This window comes from Aplidium turbinatum, chromosome 10, assembly GCF_918807975.1.
Source record: "Aplidium turbinatum chromosome 10, kaAplTurb1.1, whole genome shotgun sequence".
NCBI lineage: Eukaryota > Metazoa > Chordata > Ascidiacea > Aplousobranchia > Polyclinidae > Aplidium > Aplidium turbinatum.
In genome coordinates this window covers 1,317,542-1,339,455 of record NC_137481.1, presented here as the reverse complement: position 1 = coordinate 1,339,455, position 21,914 = coordinate 1,317,542, and the positions used below count along the sequence as shown (strand labels likewise).

At 37.3% G+C, this 21,914-nt stretch overlaps 1 protein-coding gene across 1 annotated transcript in view; it reads right to left on the bottom strand.

Annotated features, from left to right (window-relative positions):
- The window catches only part of LOC145778147 (uncharacterized), a 30,938-nt gene extending 18,037 nt beyond the window's left edge, over positions 1–12,901 (bottom strand). The window contains exons 1-8 of the mRNA XM_082589571.1: positions 12,790–12,901; positions 12,161–12,302; positions 10,013–10,101; positions 8,433–8,622; positions 4,885–5,118; positions 3,939–4,079; positions 2,810–2,933; positions 2,144–2,318 (exon numbers count right to left, since the gene is read on the bottom strand). Of these exons, the coding sequence (XP_082445697.1) occupies positions 2,144–2,318; positions 2,810–2,933; positions 3,939–4,079; positions 4,885–5,118; positions 8,433–8,622; positions 10,013–10,101; positions 12,161–12,302; positions 12,790–12,886 (1,192 nt within the window). The 5' untranslated portion in view covers positions 12,887–12,901. The remainder of the gene's footprint in view (positions 1–2,143; positions 2,319–2,809; positions 2,934–3,938; positions 4,080–4,884; positions 5,119–8,432; positions 8,623–10,012; positions 10,102–12,160; positions 12,303–12,789) is intronic.
- Between the last annotated feature and the right edge of the window lie 9,013 nt (positions 12,902–21,914).

Below are 21,914 nucleotides of genomic sequence, written 5' to 3'. Positions count from 1 at the left end.
GTAGAAATCCCGAAATACGTACAAAATTTTCCGTCTCAGTCAAAAACAAATACGAGTCGCTTGAAAGGCTAACAACAACAGATAAAATACTGGAACAATTTAAAAATAGCGTGTCGGAATCACTGGAAGAGTTCATACCACTAGTCAAAACTGAGAAACAAAAGAAATGGATGACATCTGAAATTCTTGACCTCATGGAAGAAAGAAGAAAAGCAAAGAATAATAAACAAAGACACAAAATTTTGAACAAGAAAATTAAAAAGATGTGTGTTGATGTTAAAGAAACCTGGATAAATACTCAATGTGAAGAAATCGAAAATGTTAAAATCAAAGATAGTAAATATATACACAAGAAGGTGAAAGAGGTAACAGGGAAGAAGAGGTATTGCTCACAAGCAGGATGCATCAAGGCAAATGATGGAACTATTCTGATAGACCAAAAAGATATTCTGCAGCGTTGGTGTGAATGCATTGAAGAGCTGTTTTTCGACGAACGCGGAAACAAGCCAGGCATCTCCAAACCCATGGAAGGTCCTGCTATTATGAAAGAAGAAGTAAGAATCGCTATGAACAAAACAAAACATGGAAGAGCAATTGGACCAGATAATATCTCAGTTGAAATTATCAAAGCTTTAGATGAGTGGGGTTTAGACGTTACCACTGAGATCTTAAATCATATTTATGACACCGGAAACATCCCTAGTGATATGGTACGTTCTATATTCATAGCTTTACCAAAGAAAACTGGAGCAACAGAATGTTCACTCCACAGAACAATTAGCCTTATGAGTCACCTAACAAAGTTCCTACTCCGAATCGTGATGATGAGATTGAGACCAAAACTAAAACCGGAAATTTCAACAGCACAGTTTGGATTTGTCCCAGACAAAGGGACCAGAAATGGAATTTTTACATTAAAAATGTTCACAGAGAGATGTATAGAAAAGAACAAGGATCTTTATCTGTGTTTCATAGACTTTTCTAAAGCTTTTGATAAGATTCAACATGCCAAATTATTCCATATACTGCATTCTTTAGATATCGACGGTAAAGACCTCAGAGTCATACGAATCCTCTATTGGGAACAAACGGCTGCAATACGGATAAATAACAATCTTAGCGAATTCAAACCGATACAACGTGGCGTCAGACAAGGATGTGTCCTATCTCCAGACCTTTTCAACGTTTACAGTGAGATGATTTTGAGAGACATCGAAAATATGAATGGAGTAAAGGTTGGAGGACAAAATATAACAAACTTGAGATACGCTGATGATACAGTCTTGATAGAAGAATCTGCAAAAAATCTACAGGACTTATTAAATTCTGTTGTCAATAACAGTAAAGCAATGGGTTTAGAGTTAAATTCAAGAAAAACAGAATGCATGACGGTATCAAAAAACAAAACTTATTAAAATTGCAACCTAACACTCAATGGTGTTACAGTAAAACAAGTTGATAAATTTAAATATCTTGGATACATTATAACTTCCGATGGCAAAAGTGACACTGAAATTAAAAGGAGAATCGCCATAGCAAAGGATACTTTCAGTAAAATGAGCACAGTCTTCAGGAATCGCAACATGACAATAAAGACCAAAATTAAAGTTTTAAAAGCATATGTAGAATCAATTCTAACCTACGGATGTGAATGCTGGACAATAAGTAAAGATATGAAGAAAAGACTAGAGGCTGCTGAGATGTGGTTTCTCAGAAGGATGTTGAGGATATCTTGGACTGAAAAGAAGAGTAATGACGAAGTTATGAAATTGGCAAATGCAGAAAGGAGATTAATAACAACAGTTAGAAGGCGTCAGATGCAATTTGTAGGTCATATTCACAGACACGGAGATTTGGAAAAATTAGCTCTATTGGGGATGATACAGGGAAAAAGAAGCAGAGGTCGACAAAGATTAACTTATTTAAACAGCTTGAATCAATGGGCCACAAACACAACAGTTAAAACGAACAATTTTGTACGAATGGCAAATGACAGAGAAGTTTGGAAGACCACGATCGCCAACGTCTGTATCAGATCAGGCACATAATCATCATCATCAACTGAAAGGTGAAGTTATAAAATTTGTTCAAAAGTGATATTTTGAAGTCGTTGAATGTGTAGACGATATTGTGAACACATTACCTTCATAAGGAGGTATGTATTCCTCATTTGTGCTGTAGATGGACAATGATTTGGTTTTAGTTGATGTTTTAAAGGACTGGCGAGGCAACCCAGTCTTGGTCAGTATCCAGAGCCTGTAGTATCTTCCTCTCTCGGCGTCATAATACCCGATTTGATCAGCGAGATAAAGTGTGCTCTAAGATGTAAAAAAATAATTAATCAAATTAACAAACTTCATTTGATGTTTAAGAGGTTGCTTAATGCTTATGTTCAAAGATGGTGTTACATCATTAAATTTGCGTTTATAAAAAAGAAATTTTACGATTGTAAAATCTAAACAAAAATTTCCAAAATATTTTTGAGTCTTTCCATTTTCAATGAGCAAAATATATGAAACATGAAGCGTATGTAGGAGCCAGCAACATTATGGCAACTTACACCCGTTTGAGTGATGACGAAAATCCCTTTAACCCTGCACAAGCACAATCAGCCTTTCCATGTTATAGCCATATACTAAGTTACTTTTCATTCCAAAACAAAAGCTAGAAAGTATTATGAAACATCTCCATTTCAGTTGTGCATGTTGAAAATTTAAGAGAAAACCCAAAAAATATGCATGAAAACGTCTTATTGGTCATCTTTTATTATATTGAAGCAATTCGTTGTAGCGAATAAGGAGTCACATACCATGTAAGCTGCAATTCCCCAGAATCGTCCGACTTGTCTGCTGTAGATCAAAGTCAAGTTTCCTCCATCTAGGTTGCTGCTCATTATGAAGGTTCTTGGATTATTATTGCTTATCCAGTACAACCTGGATTTATAGTTGATGTTGTAATCAACGCCAAAAGAAGGGTTACTAAGCAAAGTTTGCTAATCACGCATCCGCTATAAGGGATAAAGTTGTGTTGTTGCCGCAAAGTTGTTTGATTGCAGTATTTCAAATATATTGTGATTGCGTGATGTCACCATTACCTGGAACCTTTTAAAGTAATGCATTTAATCAATATCTCCAATACCTTCACACAACAATGTACAACAGGTCGAAAAGTTTCGAAACTCTTTCAAATGTTTTGTTTATAAAGCGTGTCGTAAATTAAAGTTGATCTTTGAGTCGTAGGATAACTTATGTGTAGAGCGCTGTAGTCGTGTTTGTGATTTGCAGGTCGCTGCAGCAGATGAGATTTATTGACCAATCAGAGGGAAAGATTCAAAACAGCTGATTGCAGTCATACGGCTCATGCACGTTAGGAAATAAATTAAATGAACGTTTTTTCGTAGCCAGAGTGGCCTAAAGAGTTAGGGCTAGGGAATAGTCATTTCGATAGCGCGGGTTCGATTCCCACCCCTGCCATTAGGCTTACTGTTTTTTTCTTCTGTAATTATCAAACAAAGTTTAAAGCAAAAATCTAATCTCTGGTTTAGTGCTGGAAGGCTCACAATGCTGCAGTCAGCTGGTTCATAGAGAAAATTGTCCTATGTTCGAAGTGTCTACCGTTTAAAACACTCCGTCTGCCTCAGCGACTTGCAGACTATAAATACGTGCACGGGCACGGTAGAGATGCAGTAATACTAAAGCATGTATAACAAATACAAAAGGAAGTGACGGTATATTTAATAACACTTTGCTCAATGATTTTGCGCTTCTTGTCTTTTGATTTGATGTCACTCAAACTCATACCAACAAGTAAATATTAAATGTAACACGAGTAAAAGGACAAGTATTTATTCAAAAGATGACTTTTTTACTAAATGCGATAGTTCGTATTGGTGCAATTCATAGTTGTAGTGCTCTTTGTATTAATAAACAGCTTTCGACCTGTCATCAGTATAGTCCAGAGTAAGGCTTGGGACTTCATGTACAGCTGACTCTTGGAACAGAGTGGTCACGTTGGTCCCATCCATATTCGCCATTTTGATCGACGGTGTGAATTCTTCATAGAGTGAAAAGTAGATTCGCCTGCAAAGAATAACTACTTTGTTTAAACTTCTTCTTTTCTCACTAATTTTTTTTTTCATGTCAAGCAACTTATAGCCTGCTACTATTTTTGCATGAGAGACGCCACACATTTAAACCACTCCAACAAGCTGAAAACTATGAAGATATTTGGTTTTGTAAAAATATTCATGTAATAAGTCAGTTTCAACAAAGTGAACAGTTTTGTATCTTTGCTGCTGTTTCCTTTTACGCGAGAGGTTTTTAACCTTGCTACTCGGGTTTGCCACTCCCTATTTTCTGGGAATAAACTTATCCCAGCAGCTTTTTTCCATGTCACATTTCGAACATTTATTACGTAGTTTGTCTTTTTTTCAAATTTACCACTTAAATAAATATAAACTTACCCATCGGGGAGTTACTTACTCCTATCACACTTTTTCAGATCAGATTTTAGAAATTTACCATGTAGTCTGCTTTTTCTTAACTAAGTTTATCCCGGATAGATCCAATTTAGCTCTGGCTGAGAACCTTTTTCCTTGTTTGAAGTAAGCCTTGCTAACTTTCTTGTTTATACTCGGAAATTTATCAAAAACCCAGACAGCCACTTTATCTGGTCAGATTCGTAGCCAATCTGGTGAATATCTGAACCAGATAAAGTGGCCGCCTGGGAAATATGTTTGGGACCAGTAACAACAATCTGATGCAGTCTTGGCACTATTTGCAATTAGCCCAATTAGTTTGAGCTGACTAGCAAATTTTTGATGACTGTTTTTATGTATTACTGGAAAAGTCATCAGCTTAGATATTTATTAGAATTTTCAATTACCTTTTCCCAGCGTGCAGAGCAAGACCAAACGGTTCTTCTGATTGATTCTTGTAGAGTTTGACAAAGTATTCAAAGTTTCTGTCAGCCACCATCAGCCATCGTTTAGATGAATCTGTCCAGTACAAGTTTCCAGACACGAAGTCGTAAGCTATCTCTTCTATACCATGGCACATTCCTTCCATGTAGTATCTCGTTTCGTTTGTTGCCAATGAAAGCACACCAAAGTGATTCACTCTAAACAAATTATCGTTTCAAAAATTTAAGAAGTGGAGAATAATATATTTAATTGAAATTTAGTTATTTTTTTAAATCTCTTTGCTGATTTGTTTTACAAAATTCTTTGTTCGCACTTTTCCACAAGTTCACTTTTGAGCAGTACGAGCTGTTTCTTTCTTATCTGGACTCTAGTACAAATAGTGATGGAACGACTGGAATGACTCACTGCTGTTTCCCAGGCAATAATGAAAACAGAGAGCATGTCAAATGATTAGAGAAGTACAAGTTTGATTTCGATTTTCAAAATGAAGGGATAAATACAAGATTGTGGTAATTATCATGGCATTAAACTTATCGCACATTCGTAAAAATTGTGGGAGAGAATGTTGGATAAAACGCTTTGAAAAACTGTTCCCATTTAAGGTTCTCAGATCCCAAACAGAAATTTGGTTTCATGCCAGGAAGGAGCACGTCAAATGCAATATTTGCATTGCGTCAGGTAATGGAGAAATACAGAGAAGGACAAGAAGATCTGGATTGCGTGTTTATCGACCTAGAGAAGACATATGATCGACTGCCAAACGAAATCTTAAACTGACTCAGGGACCTCATCGGCAGCCGTGGCCGAGTGGTTAGCGCGTTGGGCTCGCAGTCGAGAGCCTGCATGTTCGACTCCAGCCACCAGCACTTGCTGTTGTTTCTCTGGGCAAGAAACTTTACGATAATTGCCTCTACCCAGTGATCGATTTCGAGTAATGGGTAGTACCAAATTTAAGTCATAAGTAGAGTAGACAACCGGAAACAGACATTGCCGTCGGCTGCAGCGTGGGTCAGGTGTACGTCGGAAGGCGTACACCGATGCATAGCGCTCAAGTCCGCTTTCCCGCAATGCAGGATAAAGATAAACAAACAAACCTCAGAATACCCTAAACTTCAGAGATCCCTGAACTGGCTTCAAATGAAAGTAGGCTAATAGTATCTTGTATAGAGAAATGTACCGTATCCGTCTAATTCAGTGCTATGCCAACGGGGGCCCGGCCCCGGGCCCATCATCTCAGGAGTCCACAGATAACATACTTTTATTTTTCGATAACAACATGACGTGTACTGTATAGTGTTTAAAAGTTTCATTCTGATAGGAGTGTGGTTTGGTCAATACTTTTTCTTAAATTGTTTGATGCAGAGTCACTTGTTGTAAACTAGTGATTTGAATGGAGCGGTCATGTGTCAGTATGACAGATGGTGCAGTGTTAGTTAGTGGTTTTAGCATGCGTGTACTTTGCTCTCAGCACTCTCTAATATTCTTTTCGATCAGTGGTGTTAGGGGTGTGGTTGCGGTTGTCAGTAAATGTTTTTTCAGTCAATGATCTTTCGGCTCTTCATTCAATGTTTGTGGATCGGTACAATGTTAAGTAGTTAGTTTTAGAATATATGTTTTTTGCTTTTAGTTTGTCTAGTAGGCCATTCTCTAGTACCGATATTCTTTTCGTTTGGTAATATCAGGGGTGTGGATGTTAGTCAATGTTTTTTATCAATGTTTGTACTTTGGTACAATCTTAGTAGTTAGTTATACCATGCATGTTCTTTGCTTTCAGTTTTCTCTAGTATTGCTTTTGTTGGTGGTGTTAGAAGTATGCTTCCCTTTATGTTTTTTCGTACATTCTTTGGTGCAGAGTCACTTGTAGCAAACTACTGATTTAACTGGAATGGTTGTATGTGTAAAGTAAGGTTAGCGAGCACAGATGTGACAGTGTTGATAAGTGGAATTGTTAGTCTAGTGCTAATTCCTGTGCCCCTGTAGTATTTGGCAGGTAGGTTTGGTTTTGCATGAGATTACAATGGAACGGTTTAAACCTACCACAAAACATAATAACCACTTCATAAAATCGGTAAAACGTTCCTTTTGTTAAAGCCAATTTTTCTTGCACCCCCAAAGTGTTTTGCTCTGTTACGTCTACGTATTTAAAAATGATAGGTTAGTAAAATTTTGAATAACTGTAATTTTAGGGAAAAATTTCTTTCAAATGTAGCTAAGCAAATTAAATCTCCTAATTTGCCAATTCTTGTCCGATTGAAAAAAATTAAGTCAATTTAATGAGCATACCAAACTTTCATGCTAGCTTCTACTGTGTGATATAAGTTCTGGGTTGAATGACCTCAATGTTCATGACCATTGCCAGTATTGATGCTTTTGGCTTTTATTCCGAGCAAAGGACATGTAGCTATGACATAATGGACCTGTGTTTGCTATCACTTAGCCCAGCCCACATTTGTGTTGTTTTTCAAACTGTCCAAGATGTCCGTTGAAATGAACGTCCTTTCTATATCTATGCATTGAAAATATACACTATATTATCATAGATTTTCTTACCTGTACGGGCCCATAAAAGGCTTAACACAGCACTGGTCTGATTTCAGACACGTATCCCTACTGAAGATGTTAAACACGCGTGAAACAATAGTCACTCAGGAATTTGATGTAACGGTTTGAATGCATCAAGGATCTGCATTTAGCCCGTTCCTCTTTTCTGTTATTATAGATTGCTCAACAGGAAACATCCAGAAAGAAGCACCGTGGGATATGCTGTTTGCAGACGACTTTGTGTTGTGTGCAAAGACGAGCGAGGAAGCGAAACAGAGACTGGAGAATTGGAGGAGCAGCGATGAGGGCTAGAGGTATGAAAATAAGCGATGGAAGATAGTGGCATGGAAATAAGCAGGCTAAGAACAAACTATCTCATACTCCAGATGTCGAAAGGAGATGATAATGAAGGAAACGAAACAGAAATGAAACAAGTAATAGAATACAAGTAGGCCTACCTTAATTCGACAGTCCATGTGAAGGGAACAACAAAGAGTGACAAGGAGATGCCAGACAGGATGAGGAACATGGAAGAAAATAACAGGAGTACAAAAAGGTGCCAGAAAGAGAAAAGGAAAACTTTGCAAAGCGAAAGTAAGACACGAACTGTTGTATGGAATGCAGACGGCAACCTTTGTAAAGAGATACGAAGATTGTATCAGATAAAGAATGAAACGATTGGAAGTTGGGAAACGAAAGCAAAGAAAACCAGTGATTGTGTGACAGAAGAGCTTGAAACAATAGGAATGAAAGAAGAGAGCACTGCTGACAGAATGATGTTGAAGCAATCTGCACGGAGAACTTCGCTTGAGGTGAGAAGAAGGAATAGAATCAATGGAATTATTTGACGTGATTGCCGATCTGTCTCCTAAAACCTCAGAGGGCGTTTAAAATGTAGTAATTTTTGTCTGCCCACATTTTTGTCTGATTAAATTAAATAAAATTTCTTGCATATATTCAATAGCTTTACTTGTAGTCGGTAAAAAACACTTGTTCTTCTCTTTTATTGGAGGCGAGCGCCCAAACGAAACTTGTCCCCGACGTGTTGTAGATATTGTGGCTTGGCTGATAGAACCCAACCTCTGGATCGGCAGGGTAATGAGCAATCCAGTTGTTTCCTCTGTAGTCTCGAGTGGTATACAACAGCAAGCTATCATCTTCTGCAAGTGCAATAATGCAGATAATTACTGAACTTAGTGTTACTTTGAAATGTCAAGAGAAAGATAGAAAGACGTCCCAAGAAAACAGAATTCTGAAAGAAATACAATATAGCTAAATAAAATATAAGCTTAGAATGGACTTCAAAATTTGTACTTTGATGGCAGCAGCTCTAGTAGAGTGGCGCATTCATGGGGCAAATACACGAATCTTTAACGCAGCATGTATCACCTATTGGTCACCGACCATTGTTTATGTATGACGTGTTCACTCAATGCCGTATACTTACAAGAATTCTAGAAACAAACACTCGAGTTGCTGGAACAAATCCAATCAAGCAGATTTGTAACCCCACGTAGTAAACTTCAAAGACAGACCAAACAATTTAGCAAGTCATTAACTATTGAGTGAAATACGAATATCCTCCGTCTTGGAAGTAAATATTTTGGTGACTATGGTCAAATGCAAAATATGCTTCGCAAACAAATCTTACTGAAAGGGTTATTAGGATTATTATAATATGATTATTATTTTATCTTTTCTAGCAGTAGTTGCAATGTTCATCTGATAAATGCGAAAATAATAACAGAAACATACAAGTTGTTTTTGTTGCTTCACTGGCGTTTCGCGCATCATGACGTTTATTCACTTTGACAATGCGCATTGTCATGGTGCGCGAAACGTCAGTGAAGTAATAAAACAACTTGTTTGTTTCTGTTTTTATTTTCGCATTTATCAGATGAACATTGCAACTACTGCTAGAAAAGATAACTGCGAGGTATCGGTTAAATGAGACTCATAATCCATACGGTATTAATACTTCAAAGCAGTACATGGCGAGAGTAATATGAAGACTAACAAACCTAAAAGTTTTTTTTATATTGTTTAATAAGTTTATTAACGTTTCGGCACTGAAGTTATTCTGATGATTTGTTACTCTCACGTACAAGAAACGACACACGCAGTGATATCAAATGTTTACGTAAACGCTTGCAGGGCAATTATAGCTTCAGGGTTCGTGCGTGCTTCTCCGATTGTTTGGAATATCTTGTCAACTCAGTTGCAGCGAGCGTAGTAGCGACAGTCCGGCAACATAACAATGTCATCTTGACCAACTGATCAAAAATGTGATCATAGAAACCCATGAGTCATACAAACTTTTTACTCAGTAGTGTCTTAAACGATCAGCACAATGTTTGCCAGGTCACTTGCGTAGATCCAACAATTAAAGGAATAATAAGAATTTGCATTCAATGATTTCTTGCGTTTTCGACGACTGCACTGCAAAATAGTCGCGAAAAACTGGGGAGTCAACTTCCAAGGAGATTTCGTAAGTCGGAAGATAAAAATGTTTAAAAGCAATAAAATTGAACGTTGAAAAGATGTACTTACTGCATTTAGGAATTCCACAGTAATGAAACTTGGCGGCGGTTTTGTTCGTCGAGTAGCACCAAAGACCACGTATGTCACTATCCGGGTTTCTAGAATAACATTGCTTGTTTTTAAATAACAAGGTTATTGTTCTTAACTATTTAAAGTGCAAACAATATTTCAGAGCAGTACAACAGAAAATGTAGCGTTTTATTCCGCAAGATTTTCAATTGACTTGTTCATCAGGCAAGGTGGATTGATTGAGATTGTCTCGAATAAACGGAGCAAAGGAATCCAAACTTTGTGCGATCCCGCCATTGCAGTCCCCAAACAGGAAGTGGTGCACTTAATGGTTTCTGAAAGCATTTTAACAATCAAGTTTTTGTGCCGAAATGCTTTCAGAAACCATTAAGTGCAGTACTTCTTGTTCGGGACTGTAATGGCAGATTGCACAAAGTTTGGATTATTTTGCTCCGTTTATTCGAGACAATCTCAATCAATCCACCTTGCCTGATGAACAATTCAATTGAAAATCTTGGAGTCTCCTACAAGTCACCAGTTGTGAACTAAGCAAGTGACAACTGATCGAACAACACTTCAGCAAGTGGCTGAAGGTTGGTAAATAATGAAACTGAGAAAGTAACAACTGAGCAAGCCATAACTTGACATGTCTCAAGTCAGCAAACTGAGTTTGACAAGCGATGACCAAGCACGTCTGGCGTGAGCACGTAAATCTCATTTGCTGACTTGGCAGTAGCACAGCAGTAGCTGAAATGTAATTGCTGAGTTAAAACACTTGCTGAGTTGTCGCATGCCGAGTGGTCCGACGACCGATTGTTAAAATTGTGATGGAGAAAGGTTATGTTGAGATCACGTCGATTGTTAGATTATGTTCTAATAATGATTTATGTGCAAACAATTGGAAATTGCAGTTGTCATCAATGGAACAATGCTAAGCTTGATTGTTGAACAATTGACATTGTAGCTAGCTGCTCTTTTTTTATGAGAAATAAAACTTTAATTTGCAGCTAATTTAACTAGAAGTCGGTTTTATCGATGTTTATCTTGATTTGTATTTTATTGCCACTCTACGTAATTACTAAACATCCTGTGTTCAATTTAAAATACTGAACTGGCATTTTGGCATTGAAGGTTTGAAAGTATTGTGACGAATTGTCACTTCTTAGTTCTAATTCGCTGTTCTAATTTGGTGGGTCGGGATTGCATCAGACATTACTTCCATGTTCTTAACATGGTTAGTTTTGTTTATTGAAGATCGTTTTAACTTTTACTTGTTTGATCAAAACTCATCATTTCGTATTAATTCTTCAAAAAATTCCGACAAAATGAGGATTTGAGTTGATTTGTCACTTTTCAAACCTTTACGTCATCACGTGACCAACTCTCCTGTTTGTGTTGGATTCAGGAATTGGAATTTCAGCCACAATCACCTGCCTGAGGTTTATTGACATAAATCGCATCTGAGAAGACATTTCTAAACCTTAGATGCGGTTATTTCACGTTGGTGCAGCGCAAGCCTCGGGCGCTCAGCTTTTGCAACTCCAAGATGAACTTTTATGTGAAAAACAATCTTTAATCTCTCAGCTCTGGAAAGTCCGCTTGTTACGTAACATTTTTCAGAGGTACGTCATAATCGCATCATTGTGATGTTTGGTTAAATTGAATAGAGCTGCTGTGTTGAAGTTTGTTGTGAAATTTACAAGACTTCTTCTTGCTTTGCTATAAGTTTCAGAAACATGAGTCAATGTGTACTATATCAGAAAGCATTGACTGAGATTGCTTTGCCCTAAAAATCTTGGCGGTGTAACACAAAAGTGACTTTACAACGTAATGTTTGTCAAAGCATGACTTCTTGGAAATTTGGCCTGATTTGCCATATTTGGAAATTCATGGAATGTTTCTGTCAGCCTCACTGACTTGTGTTTGTACATTTCTCTCAAGTTTGCAGTGATAACTAAAAGCTGAAGCTGTGTGTGGTGTTTTATCAAAGAGATGCTGAGGGAGGGTCTTTGCACAATCTGTGCAGTTGCTTATTAAGTAGTGACATAACATCACTGATGTGGCAAACATGTCAGCTGGAACCTTGTCATTCCATCGCTGTGTTTGTACTGCCACTGTATATACTGCATAGTGATTATATGTTCAAACCTGCAATAATTGTGGCTGAAATTTCCCTTTGGGCGGTGTACCACTAGGTGGGGCTCGTTCACGTCCCATCGTTGACAGGGAGTCCCATCCTTGGTCACGCTCCGCGTCCCACGGTACCAGTTGCTTGGACCGCTGACGCAGTCTGAAAGAATCAAGTAGTTTGATAAATGAACTTCATCTCAACGACTCAAATACTTCACTGCTATTCGTTAAACCTTTCATTTGAATGTGACTAATGATAAAGCCATTTTTATGGTGACAAAAGCTTTAATAGCATAACAATATTTATATATTTTTTCAAACAGTTACGTTTATTTTATCATGAAATATTTAAATTTAAATCTCTTATTGGTTCACAGTTATTTAGTCACTTTTAAATCGTGAGGTAAGAAAGCTATAGACCTAATCGTCTGGAGAGCACCTTGATATTGTGTAGCAGAAGCATAGATAGATAAGCACCAGTATGTCTATGAAACTATTTTATGCATTTATATAATTTGATGTGCGATAATTCTAAAAACACATGTACATACAGTAGATGTAAGTTAAATATTAGCTGTCAATCATTCACATGCATATTGGCTACTGACGGAGTTGCAAACTTCACGATGTTGGTTAATCAGACTCACCTTCGGCCTGGGAAGGATCAATTTGACAACGTACCCTTTGCACGGAACACAAACCTAAAATAACCAACAAAACTCTCCTGTTGCTGGGTAGCTCCATTTTATTACCAACAAAATATTCTGAAATAAAGTAAATCTGTTACTTTGTCATGAAATAAGATTTTACAAGTTTACCGTGGAATAAATTTTTTTTATAGCTTTTTAGAATTTTTTAAGGATTTAGTTTTCAAAGAATATTTTACATAACTCTTTCTGTGTATGTAGTTGTTCCAATTTGGAACTACAGTAGAATTCGCCTATAGTGACACCTGAAGGGACCACGGAAAAAGTGTCACTATAAGCGAAGTGTCACTATAGACGAATAATGACGTCGTTGATAACCTCACTTGTGCAGTATCTGCGCATGCGCATCCCATGTTGGTTTAATTTAAACCCAGTCAGCAAATCAATCCTTTATGGTTCAACCTCTGCATACGTTAAATCAATGTAAAAAGATGGATTTGCTAGCTGGGAACTGGCGAATGCTCGTAAGGACAAAATATGATTCCAACTTAAACTGGAAATACACCGTAAAGTGTCCTTATGCGGAAATTTTTGAGCTCATGGGACGGAAATGTGGTGTCACTGTAAGCAAAGTGTTCTTATACACGAAGTCACTATAGGCGAAGTCATTTCTTTGCAAAACATATGGTTTGCAAACGGGACTTTGCAACATGTGTCACTATAGGCGAAGTGTCACTATAGCCAAAGTCACTATAGGCGAATTCTACTGTACTAGAACAAGTTGGAATTCGTGGCAACACTAACTCACATTGCCTGAACTGCTTTCTGGTGAGATCATTGTTACTGGTTGTAAATGACATGAGCTGTGAGTCGTACAAGTTCAATGAGTCAAAGATAAATCAAGAACTCATATCTTGGTACAATAAGTATTATTATTACGACAAAAAGTGCTCAATGCCAAACAAAAACCCAAGCAGAGTAAATTACATCAAATATAGCTATTACTTTCTAAAACCTCTACAGCCTGTTTCCCCCTAAAAGGGGAATCATCAGAAGGTCATTGTTCACTACAAGATGTCAATCAGAGTTCAATCAATCAATCAATCAATCAATCAATCAATCAATGTTTTATTTGTCAGTAACAGGAACATAGGTACATGTTTGAAATATGCAATATACACAATACAAAAGTTACACAAGTTCCCATACCGACAGGGAGACAACGAGACGACCATACGGTCTACTAGTCAATTGCCACCCTACGGAAATTACGATTTTGCCATTTAAAATACAAGAGAAAAAATAAAACGTTGAAACGTTCGCTAAGAGTTTGCTACCAATGTACGATCTATGTATTTTTTAGTTATTGTTGCAAAACTAAAACTTTGATCGTGTAAGCACTAGACCTTTTGAGTAAGAAGTGCTGTGACCACCATAAGACAACTGTTAAGTTTTACTTTTCCTGTTCGCCAAAGGTAACAAGTCACACAGAAACCAAATCAATAAATTGTAATTTTATTGTTGAACACCTGGGGCGGAGTTGAAACCACTTTGTTACGTCATAACAACTCGTTTAATCAATTTAATCCACAACACTTTTCATTAGGCTGTCATTCATTAATACATGTGTGCTTCTCTCTGTTTTTGTTTTATTTTTTCCTATTTGTTTTTTGGGTTTTGTGGCCGTGCTAACTACTGATATATAGCCTACAACATAAGTTTTCATTCAGGCACGTTTTAAACCTTTCAAGGTTTTGCCACCTTTTCCCGTTCGTTAACGTGCTGGTAGGTCTATATCGATTTTTGTAGTTAGTATCTTTTTCGTCCCAAACGCGTTAATGACGAAAAATAAAATGATTGATTGATTGTTTAGCTGATTTATCACTCACTAATTGAAGTTGGGATGTGCAACGTTTGCACGAAATTAAACAATTTATCGATAAAAATGAAGAGTTTGTAGCATCAAATGTGGCTTCAATGTTTGCAAGATTGCTCATCCATATACCTTCAAAATAGATCGGTCATTTCAAGTTTTTCTTGAATCTATCACACAGTTCGCTTGCTAACTAGACGCTTCGGTAACTGACAGTTCTCATTTTTTCATTGCTTCAAAGTTTTCTAGCTCGTCGTCGTCGTGCGAGCCTCTGGGACCGAGGGTCTATCCTTTTACCACCCTCTGGGACCGAGACTACACTGGAAGGCTACTAGAAAGCAGCCAGTCTTTAGTTTCATCATCCATAACGCGCAGACCTTCCACTCCGTTAGGTGGCTTGAATATGGTACATTCATTGATGATGTGGTCTGCGCTCTGTTCATCGGCACCACATTCACAGGAGGATGAAGAGATCTTTTTGGCTCAGTTTTTATGAACCTATTTATTCTCGAAGAAGACACACCGTGATTGTGACGCAATGGTATGGCACAGAAGAAGTATCACACTCGAAGAAATTATAAGTCCACGTTCGATTCCTAGATTTTAGATCTATTTAGTCCAATGCTGCCATCCCAATCTTGGAGAGAAAACAAAACCATTTTCACAATTGAACTAATAACCAACATTAATTTGATATCGAGATAAACAAGATGACAGAGAAAGGCAATAAATTGATTTTGGCTGCTTCAAATATAAATCAAATTACACTTGTTTGCAAACTCCCCTACATATATTACGCTCCTGGTAAAATAAGCTGAATTACGTGCCAAGTAAAGTTTGAAAATAACTTTGCATTGTTGTTGTTGTTGTTGTTGTTGTAAGAGTATTCAAATGTTTCACGTGCCAAATGCAGAAGTCTCCTAGGATTTCAAGTTAAAAAACTATCTCTTCATGTTTTGTATAAGCTGTTTTTCAAGTTTATGAAAGTAAAGATACAATACGAAATTTTGTCACTACAAAAACTGAAAATTCTTCCTGAATTTCCTTGTGTAATTAATTAGTTAATTATTTACATACTTGGAGTGTTACATTCTATGAGGTTTGATTTTGACTGATTTAAATTATATTTTGGATACCAAATAACTGACATGTCAGCCACAAGCACAGCCAATGTCCAATACAACGTTGACGAAATCAGTTTAGGTTTCATGCTTTTTGTTTTGTTTTATTATCTTTATCCTGCATTGCGGGAAAGCGGACTTGAGCGCTATGCATCGGTGTACGCCTTTCGACGTACACCTGACCCACGCTGCAGCCGACTGCAATGTATGTTTCCGGTTGTCTACTCTACTTATGACTTAAATTTGGTACTACCCATTACTCGAAATCGATCACTGGGTAGAGGCAATTATCGTAAAGTTTCTTGTCCAGAGAAACAACAGCAAATGCGGGTGGCTGGAGTCGAACATGTTACTGCTAGGCATGCTTTGGCAAGGTTCCCGACCCCTGGTTTAACCTAGATCTTTCTTATTCATTATTTATTTGCATCAAACCAACAGATCCATATTTACTACTAAACAGGCAAAACATAAGAAAGAATATGCAATTATCACAACAACGCGGTTAACATACAGTGCTGTTGCGGAGATACACCATTGAAGACGGTTTGACAAGAGCATGAGAATTGCAGAGAGCATTCATGTAACAATTTTTTCAAGAATGATATCTGCATGAAAAGTTATATAGAGATTTGCGAAGTTAGCCTACTGCATCAGAGGTAGGGACAGTGGAACACCCCTTCCTATTTCTATTTCTTATTAACATAATTTGAAAGCTTACCAACATTAACGGCTGGTTTGTTGAGGTAGCAACCTTGTGTGTTATTACTTCAATCGTTAGTTTAAGGTAGGCCAGGGGTGTGCAACGTACGGCCCGCGGCCAAATGTGGCCCGCGAAGAAAAATTGTGCGGCCCGCGAAGATGTGGCAATTTTGAATTGTGTGCGGCCTGCGAAACGTGTTTATAATTTAGTTTAGTCTGGTACGTGCGAACAATTCATTATAGAGTGGATTATTGTACATTTCGCACCTTCTGTTAACTATTTTAGAAATCTCCCACTGGCCACCGCTCATCCGATTGTATTTAATTATTTGGAACGTCAGTAGATCAGAGGCACAGAATTGCACAGAGAATAGCTCAAACTATGAAACCGTATTCTGACAGTATTTTGTGAAGCAGTGTCTTTATCGATGTCGCAGAAGAAATGTGCTCTAAAATGAAGAGTGCGTTCGAGAAAATGGTGGACGATAGCGAGGCGTAGGCTATCGATGATTTTGCTTGTGATATTAGTGACACTCTCACTCTCAATAAGGATAAGGTGAAGAACTTTGTTTCATGGAGCTTTGCGATCGATGAAAGTAGGCTACGGACCAGAAGGACACAGCACAGTTGGCCATATTTGAAAAGGAGTGGACAAAGACTTGAACGAAACGGAAGAGCTTCTGTCATTACAGTCAATGAAGGGTACGACAACTTACTGGTGCTGACATTTTTACTGAATTGATGCTTTTGACAACTTCGAACTGGACTTGTCCAGCTTATGCGGAATCGCAACTGATGGTGCTCGATCCATGTCCGGAACTGGCATTGGATTCATAGGTCTCTTGAAGTCTACCTTGAGGAAGAGAAAAATCGATGATGACATAGCAATTTTTCATTGTATCATTTACCAGCAAAACCTGTGCGCAAAATCCTTGAAGTTTAAACACGTCTTAAGTCCGGTTGTTAAGGCAGTAATTTCATTCGAGCACGAAGGCTCAACCATCGTCAGTTTCAAACGTTTCTGGATAATCTCAACACGACACATAAAGATCTACTTTACTTTTTCGAGGTGCGTTGGTTAAGCAAGGGCTGCATGTTGCAACGATTTTACGAACTGCGGAAAGAAGTCGTAAATTTTTTGATTTTACCGAAAACATTTCAACCAAGATGACTTTCCACATTTGAAAAAAACATGACTTCAAAAATGGCTCTTTTTGGCTAAACGTATTTGTGCGAACAGATTTTTTCTAAAATGGGCGTCATAAAATATCCCCATCGATCCGTTCTGACAGGCGAACACCTGGAAAATGGACTTCGAATTGCGAGCACTTCCATTAGAGTAAATTTGGAAAAAGTCGTCCGTAAAAGAAACCAGCTGCAAATTTCTCACTGAACTCGTAGTCGGTGTGACAATAAATTTGAATAGCAGTTTTCTTTAGAAATTTATGTGTCTTAACTTATTATTTCTGCAAGGAGATAACCTCTAATAATGCCATAAGATTAAGATGAATAACAAAAAAACTACTTTTTTGTGCCTGCAACTACTAGAAAACATATGTTAAATAAACGTGTGGCCCGCGGTTTCACCCAGATATTTATATATGGCCCTCCTGTAATAAAGGTTGCACACCCCTGAGGTAGGCTACTGATACTAGCCCTTAAACTTCTTGGCTTTTTACATGGTTTATTGGATTGGTATCTGCAAGTATTTGCTTCAACCTTAACTGATGGTGATGTTACAGTGTATATCATTCATATACTTTACACTACAGTCTGCAACTCATTTAGAAATGATTAAACATCATTCAGCCCATATGGGGTTCAGAAGAATTCAACGTTGCTGTCTTTTTGGCTTTCGTCAAGAGACATTTTTTCCCTTTTTGAATGTATAAACAAATCAAAACATTTTATGTTTTTGGTTAAACTTTGTATGTTAGACTAGCCTTCACTGTTCGCCTGCTCAATTACTGAGATCATAATTAGCATAGTTCGACTGGTGTTACATCACAAATGCTGTCAACTAACAATATTTCTTGTTGAGAAGATTTAGACCGATTTGCGGATTCGCCTTCAGGCTATTGCCACATTCACAAAGTGACGCTCTAAGTCTAAGGGCACATGACGCAGATTTTAATTCATTTATAAAAAAGGTTTTGTTCAATCAGTCACTGAAACTGCGCTAAAACCACTTGATGGATATTTTACACTTTGTACTTCGCAAGAAATTCGTTTTTTAATTTGTTGCATAAAGCTGTGCTGTGTGCAATTGCCTATTGTCAACAAAAACACATGTCAATACGTCACAAACAATATGGAACAAAACAAAAATATGGAATTATTTTACTTCATTGCATAAAAACTATTGTAAAGATCACATCATTGATCCTTATCGTAAGAGCATTATGACCTCACAAATCGCTTCGGACGAACTCGCATAAACTCATCAGCTTCATTGCCCATTTCACGTCATCACATTTCACGTCATCACATTTCACGTCATCTAACGTGAAAGCTTCGAGTTTTAAAGTTAAATTATTGGCGATATGTTAAACATTAATTATTTTACTGTAATTTAATTAAAAACTTTGAACTTAATTAGAATTATGACTCATGACATTACAAACAGAATTATGTTGCAATAGTGTTGTAGCCAGAAGCAATAGGCTAAGAAGCTTGGAAGAAAGATGGTAAACCACAAATTCAATATAGATGTTGCAAAAGTGCTGCAGAACCAGTTATGGTAAACAATTGACACAAAAGTGAACAACTGAAATTAAAAAAAATCAGCAAGTAATTATATGAGCAAACTTATTCAAATAAAATAATAATTTTTTTTTTTTGCAAGGGGAATAATAAACAAAAATATTTCTTAATTAAAACAAATATTTTGCTTTCTAGATATCTTTAAAACTTTACTTCGATCAAACAACAGAAAAAAAAGTAATAAAGTTGTCAAACCCTATTGCCCAGCAGCTGCACTTTAACAAGATGGCTTCACAAAATGTGATAATGTTCTTGGTCAAGTGGAGCGACAAAGCGTGCGGAAGACCTTGCTAAAAATATTTCGGTTGTTTGCCTGACGTTGTGACGTCACCGTGCTTCCAAAATAAAATTTACGCTGAAATCAGTAAATTAAACCGATTTTTTTTATGATTAAAATTAACAAAAAATTTAACTGAGTCATCAAGTGTTGTTTACGTTTTTGCTGTTTCACTGCGCGGGAATCCCCTAACTTTTCTTCGGCTGTTGCACTGTCATGGTGTGTTTGTGGGATAAGTTCACCACCAACTGTTGAGCGTGACAAGGAACCCACAATGTAGACTCGGCCGTCTGACTTGGGTGGAAGTCCAGTTGGAGTTGGTAAAGTTTAAAAAAGATGGAACCAACTTTCTCCAAAGTTACATTTTAAATCAGCTACGTTTGAGCACTAAGTAACTTTTTCAGAACGATTTTATAAACACGCCGCAATGATAAAAACTTTCCGCAATGAGTAAAATGCAGAGCCGATTGACATTGTTAGCCAACTTGAATGATTCATAAATCTTTATATTTGGTATCTTGGAATTCAAAGAAATATTTGTGCGTCGTATTTTTTTGTCACTCAAATCGGACGCTCTCTTGCAATTCCACTATGCAACGTGCAGACTGCATTGCAAGGCCGCCACTTTACTTTGTCTCAAAGAATTGTATCGTCAACAAAATTCGTTTTTTTTTATGGATTTTGCTGAAGATGGAGTTTTTTATGTTCGTTTTTGTGTCTTCAACTCTACAGACTTTTGTCACCATTCGGGATCCATAGAACTTATGACGCGTTCAGTATCAAGTAAACAAAAGTTTTGAAGCTGTTTTCTTTATGGACGTTCTGGCTACAAATGTGTATCTTGCAATCTTCCTTACTGATATGGTTGCTTCAAACAAACACACATTGAAATATTTTGTTTTGGTACGAACTTCCTTGCTGTGGTTCCGTTTCACTTTATTGACAGTAAACTTTTTGTAGACAAGGATTGCGTTTTCTTTTGCTTCGAGCACTACCTATTCCAAACAGTCAAAACGGAACAATACAATTTAAAATGAACTCTCCTGAGCCACGTTCTTTGTTCTTGTGAAGGATTTCGGTTTATTTTTACCCAATTAATAAGTTTCAATCAGCCTAACTTTCTGGTCATAGTATTTTTTTGAACTTATTTATATAGACTTTCGGTAGAGAGTTTGTCTTGTTGTACGTTGGTTCATTCAAAAATTACATTATTCAGATGCAGATAAAATTTCTTGAAGAGAAGATCATGTGATGTCGAAGTTCGGTGTGAAACCTATTTCGATGTATTTTTTCTTTTCTGTAAATGTTGAAATAAACGTTATTCTGCTTGCGTTACTCGGCTTCGTACGCCTATGGTACAACTTTTTTTTATTTATGAAAGAAACTCTATGTTGCTTCACGTGTTCCATTAACACATCTGCTTTTTGGAAAGTTTCTGGTTAACAAATTCCTGTTGTAAGTTACCTGAAGCTAGAATTATAAAATAAACTGGTTGTCACTTTCATTTAACCTAACCCCATTTTACCCATTCCCACATAACTCTTTTTCATCCATGCTAAACTAATCCTCTTATCCATCCCATTTCATTTGTCCTAACTAAACCGTTTAATTCATCTTCAACTAACTTCTTGTTTTTACCGTAGCCTAAACTCCTTCATTCACACCGCCTAAAACCTTTTTTTTTGGTGCGGCTTTGCATAGAATTAACCCTACATCTTCCAGTACAAGGGGAAAACCAAACTAACCGCTTACGAGCATCCACGTAGCCTATGTGAACCTAGACAGCACAATGATGAGACCTAGACCGTGCAGTGATGAGGCCTAGACCGCGCAATGATGAGATCTAGACCGTGCAATGATGAGGCCTAGACCGCGCAATGATGAGGCCTAGACCGTGCAACTATGAGGCCTAGACTGTGCAATGATGAGGGGAACTGTTTGAAACAAATTCACAAACAAATCTCTACATCGCTTCAGGGTAAAACACGCCAGTTCAGATGACTGATCACCGGGCGCAGCTAGTGTGCTTTGCATCGACTAAACCGTGATTCATGTCAGTTGTTCATGCGCTGGGGCACTTTGGTGCATGACTTGAAATTAAAGTTAAACTATTGAACTTTTCATGGTAACAAAATTTCAAAATATTATTATTTGATCATATTTTTTAAGTTTTACTTTTGATTTCCATTCATTGCTCTAAATGCCAGAATTCACACAAAGATCTTATCTTTCAAAAATATTTTTTATAAATATCTTCAACGTATGCACATAGGGTCTTTTCCAATGAGTATGAAACTTTTAATCTTGTTTGAAACTGATCCCAGACGACTTAGTTCATGCAATTGAAAGGTTGTTTGTGTATGACACGTTTCTGGAATCGGGTTCATTGTTC